Source organism: Gorilla gorilla, chromosome 3 (assembly GCF_029281585.2).
Source record: "Gorilla gorilla gorilla isolate KB3781 chromosome 3, NHGRI_mGorGor1-v2.1_pri, whole genome shotgun sequence".
NCBI classification, from domain to species: Eukaryota; Metazoa; Chordata; class Mammalia; order Primates; family Hominidae; genus Gorilla; species Gorilla gorilla.
This window is the reverse complement of record NC_073227.2, coordinates 168,516,678-168,537,500: the sequence shown is the minus strand read 5'-3', so window position 1 is coordinate 168,537,500 and position 20,823 is coordinate 168,516,678. Positions and strand designations below refer to the sequence as shown.

At 37.3% G+C, this 20,823-nt stretch overlaps 1 protein-coding gene across 2 annotated transcripts in view; it reads right to left on the bottom strand.

The window, feature by feature from the left end:
* The window catches only part of EDNRA (endothelin receptor type A), a 60,531-nt gene extending 41,078 nt beyond the window's left edge, over nt 1-19,453 (bottom strand). For both annotated transcript variants that reach the window (XM_004040466.5, XM_031010414.3), the window contains exon 1: nt 18,968-19,453. In XM_004040466.5, coding sequence (XP_004040514.3) covers nt 18,968-19,387 — 420 coding nt within the window. In that variant the 5' untranslated portion in view covers nt 19,388-19,453. The remainder of the gene's footprint in view (nt 1-18,967) is intronic.
* Nucleotides 19,454-20,823: the final 1,370 nt, after the last annotated feature.

Sequence of the window (20,823 nt, the reverse complement as noted above, 5' to 3'; positions counted from 1 at the left end):
CAGGCTGGTATGCAGTGGTGCAATCTCGGCTCACTGCAACCTCTGCCTCCCAGGTTTAAGTGATTCTACAGCCTCAGCCTCCAGAGTAGCTGGGACCACAGGTGCATGCCACCATGCCTGGCTAATTTTTGTATTTTTTTTTTGTAGAGATGGAGTTTTGCCATGTTGCCCAGGCTGGTCCTTAACTCCTGAGCTCAAAGTAATCTGCCTGCCTTGGCTTCCCAAAGTGCTGGGATTACAGGCGTGAACCACCACACCCGGCTGTTGTCTTTTCATCCTCTTAACAGGGTCTTTTGCAGAGTAAAAGTTTTTAATTTTGATAAGGTCCAATTTTTTTTCTTTATGGATCATGTTTCATGAGTTTCCCTTAAGATATCCCTGTTGAAGCAGCAGAGAAATTATAAATTTTTAATATATCTTGAGCTTAGGTACATGTCTTTTTAATATTCCATGTGACAAAGGATTGGTGGTGATATTAATGTAGTTTTTTGATATTATATAATTAAATAAGGCAACATTGAGAAGATCCTTATAATTGGTAAACTAGTAATTCCTAACGGCCAATATCTGATGTTGCAAAACCATGCTTATGTAAACGATCTATGCAAAGTACAAGAGAGACAACATATTTTAATGTAATAGTGTCTGAAAAGTTCATTAATATGGTTTCACATTACACATTGCAACTAATCTTTACAGAACCGCCAATGGGAGAGTTTTGATGTAGTATCAAAGAATATTCACAATTATCTGAAAAGATGATGAAAATTCTCATCCTTTTTTAAACTACATTTTTTTTTGTGAGGCTAGAGTTTTTTCATATGCTTCAACCAAAACTATATAGTACAACAGATTGCAGAAGCTGATATGAGTTTTAGCTGTCTTCTATTAAGCCAGACATTAAATAAACAGATTTGTAAAAATGTAAAACAATGCCATTTTTCTCACTAAATAATTTTTTTGTTTTCGAAAATATAATTTTTTTCATAAAAATATATCATTTATGTTAACATTTAATGGGGTTATGTTCATGAAAATTAATAAATATTTTTTATAAAATGATCAGTTTTAACTTGTAACATCATAAATATCCATCAATATAACATACATGAAGAAAAATTTGGTGTCCTCAATGATTTTTCAGAGTATAAAGGGGTGCTGAGAACAAAAATTTGGAGAAACACTGATCTAGATTAATACTCTGTTTTGACGATGAAACTCTGAAGGTCACATAGCTTGTGAGAAGCATCTTTATAATATTTTTAATATTTAATTTTCTTTGCTGGTATAGCAAAAAATTACAATCTGTATTTCTCTTCCTTTCAAAATTTTGGTAATCACTTTTTTGAAAGAGGTGGTTGCAATTTCTAATCGACTGCAACTTATAATGATTTCTATCTACAATGAACAATATAGTGGCAGGCATCAGTATGGTTCAATACAGAGGCAGCTGAGCATTTGTTTCTACACATGGGAACTAAAGGATCTTTTCCTGCTCTTTCCTGCTTCCTGTTCCCTGTGATTTCTGCTTGTCCTGGGAGCTCTGCCTAGATGCTGGAAGCTCAGTAGATTGGGAGTCTTGTCACTTAGCTCGGTCAGGACAAGACTTGCAACCAAGGTATTCATCCAGTTGAGTAGATTATGTATTACCTACTTTAATTTAGAATTGGCTTTCTATTAATTTCTGCTAAAAAGAAGTGTGTGTGTATGATGAATTCAACAAAGTGAAGCCTCATATCTATAAATATTTTGTACAAAATAAATTTTAAAACGTATCTGAAAAAATATAATGGTGTTTAACAATTCTCCCAAATTTTAAAATGACATTTCTCTTTTTTATCCAAACTAAAGCTCTCAAAACAAACTCAAGGCTGAACAAAAGAAAATGTAAAAAGATTATTTTATTTACTGGAAAGCCATTGTTTTCTTAAAAAAACTAAACCTATGAATTTAGGTACAAAATTTAAATGTCAATTTCAGGCTGAATTCATACTACATGAAGTTATAAACTAAATAAATGAAAAAAAGCAGTCATATCAGTCCTAAAAATATAAAGTATTTCAGCAATTAGGCTAAATACATATTTTTGAAGAGATACCTCACATTCTGTCATCCTAGATTATTTCCAAAAAAGCTACAGGCATGTTATCACGTGACATTAACAGTCAGTTGTCACCGTAAAGTTGTCATTCAGAACGTCTGTCTCAGTCCTCAGCTACTGCCTGAACAGTGGAAAGGTCTGGGGTAGAGTTTGGATATTGGCTTCTAGGTTTTTCATTCTGATCTGTGTCAAAAAATGGGAGTTGAAACTGGATGGAACTTAGCTACTTCAATTCATAAATTAGTTTTCAAAACTGTAATATTTGGAAAAAGTACAATTCTTCAGACTCAATGCACAGGCTTATGTTGGTTTCAACCTGAAATATCAAAAAGCTGTTCAAGTTGAAGATGGAAATAATTTGGTTCCATTATGAGTACTTTTTTGATATATAAATGACAGGGAAAAACTGGCACAAATGCTTCACAAATCCTTCTTCTAAATATCAATAATTTAATAATTAGAGTTTATATATTTGACAACTTTCAGGTGTATGAATTCTGAAATAATTTAGTGTATAGAATCCACTGACAATCAGTGATTGCTTCAGAGTAGAAAAAATATCTAATTTTCTATGATACTTTCTTGAATTAGTGTCCTCTTCATTATGGGTAAAAATGTATACTTTTGCAAGAGTAAATGACACATTAAATTATCACTGGGCATTTGATTCAGTGACCCAATACGTTTCCAAAATTAGTTTCCTATTTTTTCACCATTTTTTATAGGCAATCTTAGCGTATAGGAATAAAAAAAGACTTCCTCCCTGACATTTTCTATTTAAGATAATCCAAAGGAAAGAGAAATGCCTAATCTAAAAATATGTTTAGGCAATGGGGAAATAGGAACTCCTACATTGCTAATGAGAGTGCAAGACAGCACAATTATTATGGAGGACAATTTGGCAATTTATATCAAAGTAATACAGACACTTGACCTATGGCACAGGAATCCTATGTGTGGGAATTTGTCATATAGGTGTACCCACAGATATAAACATGACATGCATATGGTTACAATTGTAGCATAGTCTGCAAAAACAAAAGATTGGAACAATTGATTATATAACCTATGGCATTCTCCCTTGACCTATGGCACAGGAATCCTATGTGTGGGAATTTGTCATATAGGTGTACCCACAGATATAAACATGACATGCATATGGTTACAATTGTAGCATAGTCTGCAAAAACAAAAGATTGGAACAATTGATTATATAACCTATGGCACTCTCCCACAATGGGATACCATGAAACTATTTAAAAAACGAGGCAGCTTTTCATATATTGATATTCAGAGATCTCCAGGATATACTGTCAATTGAAAAAAGCAATGTACAGAACATTGTATAATAAACAGGGGAGAGAACAGAAATATATATTTGGATTTTCTTATATTTGCATGAAGAAACACTGGAAAGATACAGAAGAATCTTTCAAAGGTGATTCGCTATAGAGGGTGGGAGTGGGGAAATTTGGTGATCAGGACTGGTCTAAGAGGAAGACTTCTCAATGTGTACCTTTTTCTACTTTCTTAATTTTTGATCCATTTGAATATATTCCCTATTCAAAACATGAAAAATTAGGATTTTCTCTAATTTATACAAAGGCATAAATGTGTGAGACTGTACCTCCTACTAGTGTGGGAACTGCCCCTGCACAGGCATGTTTTTAGCAGAGAAGAGGTAGTCTGAACAGAATATGGCAATGTACCAAGGATCACAACCTAAAAAGTAATTGAAGGACAAATATTGAGCCCTCAGGCACTTACTTTTCTCCACTCATTCATTTATCCAAAATTTCTGGCTAAGAAAAATATACTTCATTAGACATCTTCGGTTCTAATACCAGCTTTTTCTTCTGGGCCATTTCCACAAATAAACTAACTTTATCACTTCATGAGGGTTCACTGGAGCTACTGCAAACAAGTAAAGAATTTCAAAACCACAAGAGAGATGGGCTTTGGTGTAGATACTGAGAGGCTCTTACATCAGCCTGTTTGGAGGGCCAATCCAAATGAGTGCCTCTGCAAAAATCATGAATAGGTTAATGCAATGGTTCTTCAAGCTGCTTTCACATAGTTGGAACTACATATTTTGACTCCTCACATTTTGAGAGTCCATGCTCCCTCCCTTTCTTCCTCAAATATATGAAATGTCACCTGGGTGCTGGCAGAATGACATGGTTGAGCCCCAAGGATGGGTCTCCACTACCCAACTCTGCTTTTTTTTTTTTACCTCCATCCCCTGTAGCTCCCCTGTCCTTTCCTCCCAACATTTTTTTTTTCCTTCCAAGCTGGAGTGCAGTGGGAGCAATCATGGCTCAGAAGCCTTGACCTGGGCTCAAGTGATTCTCCCACTTCAGCCTTCCAGTAGCTGGGACTGCAGGCATGTGCCACCACACTCAGCCAATTTTTGTATTTTTTGTAGCAATGGGGTTTCATCACGTTACTCTGGCTAGTCTCGAACTTCTGGGCTCAAATGAGCCTCTGGCCTTGGCCTCCCAATGTGCTGGGATTACAGGTGTGAATCACCGCACCTGACCGCTAACAGTTTGGAAAAATCTAATGTAAACAGAGAACATCTGTGTCACAAAAAATAACATGTATGCCTACACACATACACCTAATGTTAAAAAATGGAACATGAGATATTTCTTATCTTATCCCCCACTTTCCCCTTTGTCTAAGACATGGCCTTTCTGTCCATTATTAAAGAAATAGTCCCTGATTTTTACAGCATAGAGGTAAGAAAATTCATCTGTTTTTAGTTATGATCGTGTAATTCAACTGGTCCATCCAAAGAAATATAAAGTGTTGTGATTTTCTGACTGAGTAACTTCAAGTATGTAAAGCTTTATCTTTAAGACTTTTAGAGGCTGGGTGTGGTGGCTCACACTCATAATCCCAGCACTTTGGGAGGCTGAGGCGGGCAGACCACCTGAGATCAGGAGTTCGAGATCAGCCTGGCCAACACGGTGAAACCCCATCTCTACTAAAAATACAAAGATTAGCTGGGTGTGGTGGTGGGCACCTGTAATCCCAGCTACTCAGGAGGCTGAGGTAGGAGAATTGCTTGAACTCGGGAGGCGGAGTTTGCAGCAAGCCAAGATTGCATCACTGCACTCCAGCCTGGATGACAGAATGAGACCCTGTCTCAAAAAAAAAAAAAAAAAAAAAAAAAAAAGACTTTTAGAGAGTAACTATATTTTCATATGAAATTTCTCTAAAATAAATGAAAAATCTTCATCATCTCCTTTTCCTTTTTTCTTTTTCTTAACTGAAACATAAATGGCTACCCAAAAATCTAGCCACCTGGCTTAGTGCTGCTTTTAATTACCCAAAGGACGATGTATTGAATATTTCTAAGTGTGTGACAAAGAGTTTAAAAATTGTTTAATTTTGATTAGAAAACATGTGAATTGTGGTTGCCAAGACCTCTCATGAGACCAAAGTTCTGATGTTTACTAACATAAATCGAGACAACGAAGAGACAATAGACCTTGGTTGTTGTAACTGATGTTGGCTGTCAGCTTAGGAATAAGCCTACTTTATGTCATTATGCCTAGTGGGATACCATGAAATGGTCCCTTCATTATTTATTTTTTTCAAATACAAAATAATGACTTCAGGCTGGGCATGGTGGCTCACACCTATAATCCCAGCACTTTGTGAAGCAGAGGAAGGAGGATCACTTGAGTCCAAAAATTTGAGACCAGCCTGGGCAACATAATGAGACCCCATCTTTACAAAAATTCAAAAAATTAGATGGGCATGGTGGCATGTGCCTGTAGTCCCAGCCACTTGGGAGGCTTAGGTGGGAGGATTGCTTGGGCTCAGGAGCTTGAGGCAGCAGGGAGCTGTGGTTATGCCGCTGAACTCCAGACTGGGTGGCAGAGTGAAGCCCTTTCTCGAAAAAAGAAGAAAAAGAAAAAGAATGACTTGGGAGGTCAAGTGATTTATTCAAGATCAGTGACAAACCATTTTAAAAAATAAAACATATTTTGATTTCTTGAGATTATGCCCATTTACTTCTTGGGGTTAAGGCATTAGGCACTTAAAAATATCAAAGGTTATGAAGTGTCTGGTCGCAGTGGCTCATGCCTGTAATCCCAGTATTTTGGGAGGTTGAGGTAAGAGAATTGCCTGAGTTTAAGAGTTCAAGATCAGCCTGGGAAACAGTGAAACCCCATCTCTATTAAAAAGAGAAAAAGGTTATGAAGTCTTATTCACATTTCTGAAGTTCAGATCTTGGGCTTTGACTGCCTGTGGGTCCAAATGGAGGTAGATGAGAGCCAGGGATGAGATGAAGGGGGAGGGCAGTTGGTGAGATGCCACCAGGCTTGACAAACTTTTTCCATAAATGGCAAGATAGTAAATATTTTAGGCTTTCTGGGCCATATGGTGTCTGTTGAAACTACTCTCAAAAGCTGCCATAGAAAATACGTAAGCAATAGGTATGGCTGTGTTCCAATAAAACTTCATTTACAAAAACAGGCGGTGGGCCAGATCTGGCTCACTAGCTGTAGTTTGCTGGGCCCTGGGTGAGCGAATCAAGCAGGAGAAAGCAGCAGTGCTTGAAAGTGGGCTCTGGACGGTCACCTTAGTGCATACCACTCCCTCTGGGTTGACTTCCTTTATGATGGTACAGGAGCTGGAGATGATTCTGAAGTCACTCCATACAATTAATGAAAATATTACCGTGAAGCTATTTCCCCAGAACAAAAAGCAGGAAAAGTGTCAATGACTCACATTTAAACTCTTATTCATAAGATTGCAAAAATGCAGTGCTCAGACATTTCACAGAGTTCTGAATGACTTCCTGGGAGTGTTTACATTGTAAGATGGTTCCATTTCATATGTGGTCAGTGGGTTTTCATAAATAAAATTTCTTTTTGGGATGTTGCAAATGCAAATTTTGCTGATGATATTAAGATAAATTTTTCTTTTAGCTCTGTCTTCATGTGTTCTAATTTGGTAAATTTCTATGACAGCCATCCCTACCCTGGCAATCTTGTATTAAGATGCCAATCTTTCTACTTTCAATGAACATTTTTAGAGGTATTTCACATTAAAAATAGTATCTTTGTGTTCTTTGGTTTCAAAAAGTCCGAGAGAGGCTGGGCGCGGTGGCTCAGGCCTGTAATCCCAGCACTTTGGAGGCCGAGGTGGGCAGATCACGAGGTCAGGAGATGCAGACCGTTCTGGCTAACACGGTGAAACCTCGTCTCTACTAAAAATACAAATTAGCCAGGCTTGGTGGCGGGCACCTGCAGTCCCAGCTACTCGGGAGGCTGAGGCAGGAGAATGGTGTGAACCTGGGAGGCGGAGCTTGTAGTGAGCCAAGATGGCGCCACTGCACTCCAGCCTGGGCGACAGAGCGAGACTCCATCTCAAAAAAAAAAAAAAAAAAAAAATGTCCAAGAAAATACTTGAGTATAAAACTCCGCTGGTATCCAGGCTAACTTTATTGGCTATTTGCTTGTATCCTCAAATAGAACGTCAGCAACTTGAAGGCACGGCTAGCCTAGATTCCTCTGTGTTTTCTACAGGTACTTAGTCAATGTGTGAGTTGATCTGGGAATTATCCATTATGAAGGCAGATAACAGATTTTCTCGAAAGGCAAATAATTATCATGGACCAAATTCATACACAGGCCACACAAGTCTTAAAGCTTTTAGAATTAGAAAAGAATTCTGGGCCAGGCATGGTGGCTCATGCCTGTAATCCCAGCAATTTGGGAGGCTGAGATGAGAGGATTACTTGAAGCCAGGAGTTTGAAAGGGCAACAAAGTGAGACCCCATCTCTAAACAAAAAAAAAAAAAAGAAGAATTCTATTGCCTAGTTCTTAATTCTGTACCTTAACCTAGTGTAATTCTCCAACATTACTGAATAGTAAAATATAAAAGGGTTATGATCAAGAAAAATTAAATAAGAAGTATATCTTTAGATATATTTAGTATGTAGCTATCTATGTTGATACATAAATATTACAGATATCATTATATACACAGCTATAGGTTTTTATATCTATATACTTACATATTCAACATATATATATGCACCAAAAAGATGCATAGGAGAATGTCCACAGCTGCACTATTCAAAATAGCCCAAAACTAGAAACTACTTAATAATGCCCATCTTTAGTAGAATTGAGAAAGTGCGATATTCACACAGTGAAGTGCTATACAATAATGAGAATGACTGAACTACAACTGAATGCAACAATATGGATGACTGTCACAAACATAATGTTGAGTAAGACAAGCCAGACACAAAACAATACCTACAGGCATCATAGGATTCCATATGCTAGAAACACAAAAACAGGCAAGCAAATTCATGCTGTTAGAAGTCAGGAAAGTGAGTGGCTTAGGGGTTAGGATAGTGACTAGGAGACTTCAGGGTGCTGATAATGCTCTGTTTGTTGATCCTGGTTACACATGTGTTCATTTTATGAAAATTAACAGAGCCGATGCTTAGGCACATTATTCTATGTGTATGCTACATTTCAATAACATATTTAAAAGTTTAAAAAGTATTATGACTGTTAAATGATATAACCCTAATTTTCATAGATCTCACTTCTTTAAGCAAGTAAAATTTATGGAAACAATGAAAATATGCAGAGAAATACCCATACTTATGACATCAATGACACCATTTTAAAAGAGAAACTTTGCTGTATTCTAGATATTTCTATTTGGTGAAAACTGAAATTTAAATCTTCTTTCAAACTAAAAGTTCACAATGGTTAGAGATTTTTTTTTTGTACAGACATTCTGCAGAATTACTTTTGTGGCATAAAACTTACGTGGGATGCAGTGTAATGTGTTATTCAATATTTTGTTAAGAAACGTGTATCCATTACCTTTCATATTTTAATAAGCAATATTTTGGACATTGAAAAAATATTCAATAATGTTTCCTTTATTTGTTGCTTTTAAAATTAGGAATTAATAATGAAGTTCCTTATGCATTAGATTTAATGGAAAGGTTTCACAAAAGGTATGTTTTATATGCAAATCTTTAAAAATTGAGGATTGCTGGCATCTTTTTAATGATCAGTTTAGACATATCCACAAATGTCATCTGTTATGCTTCCACATCCTCCTTTTAACTCCTGTGCATCTAGTAAACCCCCAAGGAGAAAAGTCTAGAAAAGCAACCTCTAGCTTTATCAGTCAAGCCTGATGTTTCTAACCCAGCTGAAACTATGGGCTAGCCATAGACATTCATTCTTCTGTATCCTGTCCACAGACAAATTGCCTCGCCTTTCAAGTGATAACTAGATGAGCCATTCGTTTGGCAAAATGCATTTCTCTGAGCAGAGGTGTTGAGGCAATCAGTCCATCAAATAACTCAATCTTTCCTCTCAGTTTATTTATTTTTTATTTTCTGGCTCTCCTTCTGTCAGTTGACCTCACTGACATGACAATGAACATAGGCTACACAAATCCTGTTCACCAGATGTCCCAAGGCCATCTGCAAGACTTACAACATAGATGCTATTTTGGAGTGCAATCTATTGTACATTTTCTTTACAATGTGTTACTTCTGTCTTAAAGAAGGAACTAATGAAGCTGTTAGATTTAGTGGAGAAGATAAAGGAAATGATTTTCTTCTTTGAACATTCTTTGAAAATCTATTTATGTTAGGGATGACATTTTGGTAATGATAAGGTTTGTTTTACGAGGTGTGTGGAAGAACAGTATGGCAGGCTGGCTAACAGCACAGCCTCTGGGATCAGTCTGGATCCAAATCCTGGACCTGCCATTTCTAGCTGTGTGCCTTTGAGGAAGTTACTTAACAGTCTGGGACTCACTTTTTTCATATTATCATTCAGGCAACAGTAGCATGTCATAGATTTGTTGGGAGGGTCATACGACTTAGCTTGGCATAGAGTAAATGCTACACTTTAGGTAATATTCTCATGTTATATATTAGTATATATAACATATTTTAAGATTGCATATTTTCCCTTTATTGATTTAGGAAATGCTTTTCAACATAGCAGCGAACGCCTAGGCTCAAGCTATCCTCCCACCTCTGCCTCCCTAGGTGTTGGGATTACAGGCATGAGCCACTGTGCCTGGCCAGAATGTTCCTGTTAAAATGTAAACAAGTTCATGTCACTCATCTGGACATAACTTTCCAAAAACTTCCCATCTCATTCAGAGAAAAAAGCCAAAGACTTTTAAAGGTGTATAGGTTTTCCTTGTTTACCCAGGACAGTCCTGGTTTATGCCTATTGTCCTGACATAATAGTGTCTCCCTTCACTCTCAAAATTGTCCTGTTTGGACAATAGATGATATAGTCACCATACTATCAGGCCCTATGTGCTCTACCTCTCCCCTACTCTTGCTCCACCCTCATATCCTTGTGATCTCATTTGCCACGACTCTCTCTCTCCCACTCAACCACCATGGCCTCCTTGCTCTTCCTTTAACCCTCCAGGCACATTCCTGCCACAGGGCCTTTCCACTTGATGTTTCCTCTAACTGGAATGCTCTTACCTTACATAGTGGCATTGTTTGCTCCTTCATCCCTTCTTTTACTCAACTGTCACCTTGTATTGAGGTCACTCACTCAATATCTTTCTTCCTTCCACTCTCTTTCCCCATTGTACTTATCTACTTAGCACTTATCTTACATACTATGTATTTACTTATTTATTTCCCTTTTTGTCTTACTCTTCTACCAGAATCCACAAGGGCAAGGATATCTATCTGTTTTGTTTGCTGCTATTTACCCAATGTCTTTATTGAATAAATGAAGAGCAGCTAGAGAATAAATACCTTACATTACTGAGTAAACAAGTGGTGAATGAGTTGCCATCTTTATTGCCTTCTAGTATAAATTTGATCTAAAATAACAGGAGTCTCATGTTTAGGGTAAGTATGAGATGCAAGATTTGACTTGCTTCCTCTCTTGGTACTAGTCTCCAAGGAAGTTGTTTTAAAAGTTAGAATGTCAATAAAACTCTTAGAGGTGTTTAAGTTCTGAGAAGCGACCTCTAAATGTGCACAACCCAAAATAATATTAAGTCTTTCTGAGGGCACATTTGATTTTAGGCTCCTGAGCCCAAGAACATTGAAGGCTTCAAACCTTCCAAATATATTTATTTAATTTTTTTCCAGGTTGCTCTTCTGCAAAAATGTACCAAATTTAAATAGATGCTTCAGAGCATGCAGTTTTGTATAATATTTGATGTTCAAATTGAAACATAAGGCTACCAAAAATTAATGCTGAATGACACATTCAGTTTTATTATTAAATTTAATTTCAACTATTAACTTTTAATCTTAGGACAGTTTTTCCAATAAAAACTAGACCTAGTTAAAAATAAAATTGTAGCTATAGAAAGCAGTAGTTCTAACTCCCAAGAGAATGTGGTAGATCCAGAAGGCAGTTGTAGAATTTCTGGCAGTATATCAAATTTATTTTGATGGAATTTCTTAGAACAGCCTTTATTTAACCACTCCAGTCTCAAAATCAACTTCAGAGACAACACACTTGATTCCTCAGCCCCCTTCATTTTAGTTTGCACACTCTTTATACTAACTGTATATACTTTGTATAATAATCAAGCAACTCATAAGACTACCCTATAGAAATACTTCAGGATAAAATGGCCTGAACTTCTGCTTTTATTGATCAGAATGCTGGAACCAGAGCAACATTTACACACACACACACAAGCACACACACGCATACACAATGTATCATGTGAAAATTATTTTCTCAAACCTAAAACTTTCCTGCATCACTTTTTTATGTTAAATTTAGAATATAGCAAACTCTTCCTATGAGCTAAATGAACTCTTTGATGGGGGAACATCATTAGCCATGAATCTATTTACATCTCAACACGTTACTAACAAGAACAGGACTGAAACCATCTCTCCCTCCTCAGCCATGGGAACAGTCTTGCAGTGATGGACGGTTTCCATCCCCCATCACTGACGCGGGAATAACTGTGCTGTGAGCCAAATGCCGAGGGTTAGCAGAGTAACCTCACATGAGAATAATTACTTAACATGACCATGAGAGAAGGCAATGAGGTTCCCAGACACAGGAAACGAAAAGTCAGAAGGGGAGGTAGAGCTGGACAGGGTTCTGAAGCCTTTCCAGACAGCAACTTCCTTATAACAAACAGCAAATTGGCTAATAAATTTGTCACTCTGTCATTTTATATGTACATATATTCTTAAGCTAGCTAGTTAGCATAATGTTTTGCAATGTACATATATCTTAGTAATGGCAGAAAAATCAACCTATTTCGTATTCTCTCAAGAGCAAAAAAAAAAAAAAACTTCTGTGATGTGAATGTTTATTTTGATATTCCAAATCACTTATAGGTTAATATTTCAATCAAAACTACAGTTACAACTATGCTTAAAGAATGCACAGAAATAGTTAACACAATGCCTGAACCATGAGACAAGAACTCTTGACCCCTAGAGACAAAAGGAAGGGGAAAATCATCTTGCTGTTATGTGCTGCTCTGCTTCCCACGAGTTTCTCACAGATTTATGGACCCTGAGATATTCTGATTTTCAGAAAAAAAGGTAGAAATTCAATAAACTCAATAAGCAGGTCTGGTTGTAGATCTGGAATTGCATGGGAGAAAAACATTCTAATAGAGGCAACTATAGTACATTTTCTTTTTTCACTCATTTACCTAATATTTTTAAAGCTGGGCACAGGAGATACAGTGATAAATGAGAATGATGGCAGCATGCCTCAAGGAACTTGCAGACAGGCCAAGGAGCTGGCAAATACAATAGAGTATGTTTTAAGTGCCAGTACAGGGTTAATAAAGGGGGTCTTGGGAGCGGCACTAACCCAGTTTGGATCATGGATACTTGCCAAAGAGATGATTAAGCAGAGATCCAAGGAATAAAGTGGAAGAAGCCAGAGAAGGCCTGAGGAAAAAATATTCCAGGTAGAGGGACCATATTCCAGGTAGAAGGACTCAGATAGATAGACCAGGTTAGCTGGAGTATAGAGAGGTAGCGGAAAAGCATGGAAAGAGAGGTGCTCGCAGAGGAGGCAGCATCAGAGCTACCCTATGGGAAAACATCTAGCTGGAATACAATGCACCGGTGAGGAATAGAGATCTTGGTCAAGGGACACATTTTCTCTCTTAAAATTTAGAGAATGCAGTTTCTATAGCTAATTTTATGATGATAGCATGATTCTTGGAGTACATGAGAAAAGTGTGTTTTTATTTGCTTGATGATGCGGTAAAAGGGAAATATGCTTATCACATACGGAATTTGGTGGGTAACTTGACTAAGTTGGGGAATAGTATATGCATACCACTGATAATGTCTTCTGCCTTGTCTATAAATGAAGAATCCCTTTGACAAATCATCATCATCGTCATCACCACCACCACCCCCACCTTCATCATCGTTTTAATTTGAATATCTCAGATTAATCTGATTTGAAGTTAATTTAAGAGTGAAGGCCCTTATCAAATCAAATCATAACAACAAGCATTACTGAACATCTACTATGCTTGAGGCATCTAATCTGTAAGTTGTGACAATTTATTTTTAAGACACAATTTGCTGTGGTGATTTGATATGTCAAGAAGCAACTTTTGTAAAGCTGCCCCAGAAGGATGGATCCCAGTTGCACAAGATGTCAAAGGCTGTGTGAACATGGAGATAACTGGCTCTATGTGGATGTCTCTCATTTCCACACTGTTCAGATCCTCTGCCAGAGCAACATATTGAGAGTCTTGACTTTTCATTGCAAAATATTCGTGGTAATTTCATGCAGAAATAAGATGTGTTTATTTTTCATTGTTGTCCTCAATAAGGGGTGGTTGCTTAGGGTAGACAAAATTAGTAATCAACAGAGTTACCGGATTCTATCATTGTTGTTCTCACAGATCTGCTTTGTGCCACATGCTAAGTGGAGACGTGATTTACGTGGCATATTATCCACGGCATCAACTCCCTGCTATGCACGTCAAAAGCGTCTATGGCAAGCCATTGGACTGTACCTCTTACTTCTTTCCCTTACTCCATCTCTCTCATACGTACATCTCCCTGCATTCTTGTTTCTGCTTAAGAGATGAGGTACAGTGATATATGGAAATGTCTGTGTGTGCATAATGGCGGAGCTGTTATCCTGAAGCTACATGGTGCCAAGCCTTGGCTCATGCACAAATATCACTTTTAGGGCTTCCACTCTGTTCAAAATTATAACCCATCTCCCTACGGACAACACTCTATGGCATACATGTAATCTCATGAATCATTAAATAATATAATTATTAAATTCTATACTTATCTATTTTGTCATCTAGTAATCAGGGGTTATTTTCGGTCTCCCAACATGGAGACAATGTTTTAACTATTTTGCCATTCTAACAAATGTAAATATCCTATGTACAGATTAATTTACTTGGCTAAGTTTTTGTTTTTCTTGAAAATTTAGGATATCAGATAATGTAATTTATTGACAAGAATGAATCCACCAGCAGTATGGGTTATAAGCTTGGGTATATGAAAAAATCTGCTAACTCCTTTCCCTTCCTCCTTCCTGCTTTTGTCAATCTTCTACTGCAATTAGTAATATTATCCTTATTTTGAACAACTAAAACTCAGTTATCCTTTGATAATCTTAGAAATAGTTTTTTCTTCAACATTAGCATTTGCAAGGTCATTGTGTTTGAAAACCAAGAAGGCAACTGGCATTCATTGGCTTGCCTTGGTTCCTTCTGCCTTGCATTTTACTTTCTTAGATTGCTGAGTTTCTTTTATCATCAGGTTGTGTGTGTGTGTGTGTGTGTGTGTGAGAATGTATGTAAGCAAGGGCTATAGGAACTTCTTTTCATCTTTTGGGTTATTTCTGTTTGATGCAACATATAATTCTAGGCCTAACTCATTTTTCAAACTAGGATCTGTAAATGCTTCAGCAGCAGCAATTCGGTGACTACATTCAGTCTCTCTGAGAATGTTATTTAGGGCAAAGTATGTTCCTTGGGGGTAGTGATAGCATTTTGACAGAGCTGAGCCATGCATTTTGGGAATTAGTAGGAAGGAGGTGAAGTATGGCCAAAGTGTGGAGGGCCTTGATTGCTAAACATGGGGGAAAAGGGGGACAGGTGGGAGCTCCTGGCTGCTTTTGTAGAAGCAGTGGCACTTGACAGATGGAAGCAAAGTCCCGGATATGTTATGGGGAAGAAGCTCTGAAGATAGGGAGAACAATTAAGAAATTAAGAAATTTCTGAAAATTTAGGGGTGGAATGACCCCATCCCACCTTCCACGCCACAGGCCATCCAGAGCCACCAAGCAACAGCTACACAGGTTAATGACATCCGAAACAGCCCAGCTGTTTGATACCTGTTATGTTACTTTTCAGTTGTGTTTTATATCACATTGATCTATGAAACCGTTTCAGTACAATCTTTTTCAAAGTGAGAGAAAGGGAATAAAACGTTAATAGGAAGAATACTTTATAGTGCCTTCTTCTTTTTCTTGTAACATTATTACAGTCTTATCAGTAATTCTAGCTTGCCTCAGATATTAATACAATCTTTAAATAGTCTGCTTCCACTTATGCTGACTCTGATATGACTCAAAGCAATGTTGTCTGTCTGGAGACACCTTAGAACTGAGCATAAAAGCAACTAAGAGTGGATGATGAGAAATTTCAAAGTGGGTACAATGTATATTATTCTTGTGATGGATACCCTAAAAGCCTTGACTTCACCACTATGCAATATATACATGTAACAAAACTACACTTGCACCCCATAAATTTATACAAATTAAAAAAGAAAAGCAATTAATATAATTGTTAAACACAAAAATAGGTGTGATTCAAAACTCATCTTTCTTTGAAGAGCATATTAGATACTTTCAACTGTTTATTCTTCTTTCAACCTAATCCTTCTAATAGTGAGGGAAATAAAGAAGGCTCACACATCCCTTTAACTGAATATTCTCCAATTGTATGCATTATTTTCATAGCTACATAAATGTAATGGTAAAGTGAGATGGACAGCTGCTACCTTGCCCTGCAATACAGAGGTAGTGAACTTGATATGGTTAGAGGAATCTATAGATTTAATATGTGACAGACTCCCACAGAATTTTACTATGGGAGGCAGCTATGGGGGAAAGGAATGGGGGCCTGTGACTCACATTGCTTGGAAGGATCTCTTGAGTAACCTGCTTAGAAGTCAGAAGAATAACAACATGTATGATCTCATGACCTAGAGAAGAGGATGACAGAAAGATGTGGCGATTGCTCCTAAATACTGTGAGCCTTTTTAGCACACTCCAGTGCTTTTTCCTCTTTTCCTCTGCAAAAAGATTGAAATAACTAAAGAGTATTTGTTTTTTTAGCCTAAAGGTTTACTTTCTAAAATTAATGATAGTTAAATGACTCATTACATGAGTTTTGGAAAAACAGGAATTACACAAATGTACTCCTACCTATGATGTAAAAGTACCACTCAAACTGTCCACATTATTTAGAACTACAGTAAGGTATACAAAGTATTGGATTCCCAGGAGGGGAGAACAATATGGTCAAATAAGAATATGTTAATTTTTATTCATTGCTAGGTGAATGTAAAGCAAAGTTTTATTTGCATTTTTACCAAATCTGGAGACATTCCAGATGGTCTGACTTAAAACGTTGCCATGGAATAGAAATGATGTTTAGTCTGGTGATTGGCAGTAGCACCGCAAAGAGATAAGCAGGTATCCTTCCCAGCAGTTGTGGATATTGATTGGCTAAGAAGCTGCTTTGCACATGGCAAGTCTACATAGTGTGCTTCAGGGTGAACAGCAGCAGGGAGTTATTAATGCAGAGATGGTTAATTATTTTCTTGAGCCATGATGGGTTGGTTCACTAGTTCATAAGTTTGAATAATCAATGTTTGATACTCCACACTCTGATGGCTGAAGAGTCAAAATTTGAATTTTCCAATTTATCATTAAGGAGAAATGTCAGGAGAAAGTCAAGTGGTTGCGTGCACATAGTATTTCATAAAGAGAAAACTTTTTAAAAGAAAAGATTAAAGTTATGTAGCATATGCTAAACATTTTAAATCAATTACACATTTTCAATTTTGCATCATAGTTTAGTTCTAAATTCCTATTTTAAGCTCTAATAGAAAACACATGTATTTATGCTGTCCTGTGGAAAGAGATGGTAATTTTTTGATTGTTTGTTCTCTAATCTCTTCAATTTTGGAAACAGTGTATTGGTGTAATTTTGGGAAGTTTTTATTTGCAATGTCAAAATTGTAACCATTGTTTTCATCTATATTATCAGACCACTGATTTTTCTGCTAGGGCAATATAATTTAACCACAGCTTAAGTGTACTTATTGGAAACTGAGAGATTACTGTTTTACTTAAAATGTGTTGTATCTTCAATTGACAAAACTTGCCATATAAAGTAATATTTCAGAATATTACCTCTTAGAATAGTTGCTTTCTATGCATAATACATAGAAGGAAAAAACAAGGCTGAGGAAAATACTCTTCCTGGGTTTAGAATAAACACATTTCATAAAATCTGGCATAGATCAGGCCATTTCATTTGAATTTTAGTATATCTGAATTCTTGCAGCAATTTTTCCCTCACAACAGCTAGACCAAATATGGAATATCTAATTCCTTCAGCTTTAGTTTGTTTTGGGACTAAGTAGTCTCTGATATAGTTTGGATGTTTGTCCCCTCCAAACCCCATGTTGAAATGTAATCCCCAATGATGGAGGTAGGAACTGGTGGGAGGTGTCTGGCTCATGGGGGCAGATCTCCCATGAATGGCTTGGTGCTGTCCTTGCATTAGTGAGTGATTCTTGAGACATCTGGTGGTTTGCAAGTGTGGTGCCTTGCCCCCTTCTCTCTTGCTCCTGCTCTTGCCATGTTACGTGCCTGCACCCCTTCCCCCTCTGTCATATTTGGAAGCTTCCTGAGGCCCTCACCAGAAGCAGATGCTGGAGCTATGCATGTACAGCTTACAGAGCCGTGAGCCAATCAAATCTCTTTTCTTTATAAATTACCCAGCCGTTTTTTTTTTTTAAATGGCAATGTAGAAATGGCCTAATACAGTCTGTAAGCAAGGTTAGTTATCTTCCTCTCACACTGAGGCACTGACTTTGTTGTGTTTCTTTTTGGTTCCTTACTGCCTAGCTCAGGGGTGGGCACACAGTGGGTGCTCAATAAATGCAGACTGAAGAAATGAAGGAGACCACAGTAAAGCAGGCCAATTTTAAGTGGTATTAGTTAGTAATGCTGCTCAGCAAGGTCAACAGTGGCCTGCTATCATGTGGACCCCATTATCTCTAAGTCACCCATATCACTGAGAAAAGCCAGGATGCCCTTTGGCTTTAATCATTAATCTAGACAGTCAAAATAAAATAAATACAATTCATTTCAAGCTGGACTGTAGATATCTGGCTTCTGAACAGCATCATATTCAACAGTAACTAAACTCAAGGATATGTTTGTTTCAAGTATTTTCTGGGCCCAGTAGCTCTCACTCTGGAAATTGCATTTCATAAAAATCCAGGGATCTTGCCAAGACAGCCTATCCAACCAGCAAGCCCAGGGGTGGCATGAGAATCCAAGTCATGAAACACCATGATTTTGAACCATCATCCCTGAAATACTATTTTGTTACAATTAAGGTAGAAACTAAGTGTAACATAAGACAGATAATAAAATTTGTAAATCTTAAAACAAGTAGTTAGAAGACAGCAGAAATAGCTCTCAGTAAAAACACAGATAAAATTCCAAAGGTCAGAAAAGTCTGCAGCAACTCTCCACGTGGAATCAGAGCATGGGTTTAAATTTGCAAATACATTTGTGGTTACTTCCTACCTTAAATACATTGATAGGGAGATCAATGACCACATAGATAAGGTCTCCAAGGGCAAGACTGGCTATCAGCGCGTTGGGGCCATTCCTCATACATTTGTTCTGGTAAATGATCCTGAGCAGAGTTGCATTCCCCACCATTCCCACGATGAAAATAGTACAAGATATCACAGTGTTAATGTATTTGAAAGCTGAAGTAATTTTAGTCTGCTGTGGGCAATAGTTGTGCATTGAGCCATTGCTGGGTAGGACCAAATTAGTGGGTTGATGAGTGGTAACCAGGAAGCTGAGCTCTGTGCCACGAAAAGTGGTGAAATCATCCACATGATCACTTAGATTTGTGCTGTATCTCTCGGGATTATCACTGATTACACATCCAACCAGTGCCAGCCAAAAGGATGCCCTGAGGCAAAGGGTTTCCATCTTGAGGCAAATTTGAGGAAATATCTCTTATTGCACTTGTGCTGCTTTTACACCTTCACTTTTTTTCACCTGAAACAAAAGGAAAAATAATTTTTGTTCCAAAACCCAGTTGCCAAAAAGATCATAGTCAATGATTATTTATTGATTCAATTAAAATGCAGGATATATTTGGTGATTAGATAAGATATATGTATATCAGGTTACCCTATGACAGAGCAAAACCAGAAAAAAACTGAAGCTCTATTAGGGCAAGCTCTATCTCCTCTATGTCAGTCTCCATCTCCATCTCCACCTCCATCATCTCCATCATCTCTGTCATCTCCGTCTCTGTCTCTGTCTCCGTCTCCATTTCCGTCTCTATCGCTATCTATCTCTGTCTCTATTTCCATCTCTAGCTCTATCTCCATCTCCCTATCTCTCTAGCTTTGTCTCTCTCACTCATCTCTGTACATAGCTATACTTATATCTACATCATAATATGGATGAGGCTATGTCAGTTTTTCCTTTAAGTAGTAGTTACTTCTTTCTCTACATTCAGGCTGATAAGAACCTGAATTGCAAAAATCTTCAAGAGTTGAGATACAAACATATTTTTTAATGAAAGAGAAAAGGCATTATATGCTGAGTAAAGGGTACAGAGTATTGAGGCATAAAATAAAATTATCGAATGTAAAAATTGAATCTTCTAAAATGTGTGCTGTCTTGCATATGATAAATAATGAACACAGGGATGAAGTGCAGCACAGGTAGCCATCTAAAGTGTTATGAAATGTTAATCAGAACTCTGGTTAACACCATTAACACATCTAACAATTTTAGTTTCAATTAAGAATGAAATAATTGATAAAAACAAAACATTTGTTTTGAAAACCTTGATGATTAATGTATAAAATCTAAATTTTCTACAGGAGTTTTTTTGCTTTTTCATTTCTCAGAAATTATCATCACAATACGGTATTTGCCGATGAATGAAATGGGAGTAATGAACTTTCCCAGGCTAGTCATAGTATTTTGGTTTCCAAGGGACACCTGTCCCCATGCTATCTTTTAACCATCCTATATAGCTACATTTATTTTATGCCAGTCACTGTACTCAGTACTATATGTGCATGATGCCCTGTAATCCATACAATGGTCCTGTGGGGTAGATCCACAGTTCAATTTTGAAGATAGGGAAACAGAGGCCCAGGAGGGTGAAGCAGCTTGTCAAGGCCACAGGTGATGGGTGGCAACACTGCGATTCTAAGGCAGGTCAGTCCAACTCTGAGCCGGAGCTGTTAACCACTAAACCATCCTGTCTCTCATTCTTGTGCTTTATTTGTATGTAAAATATTTTAAAGAAGTCTCCAGAGTTTAGATGAAGCAATAGACTCAGGAGGGTGGTTAGACATTTTCAAAGACCATCTGGTGTGGTTTATTTATTTATTTATTTATTT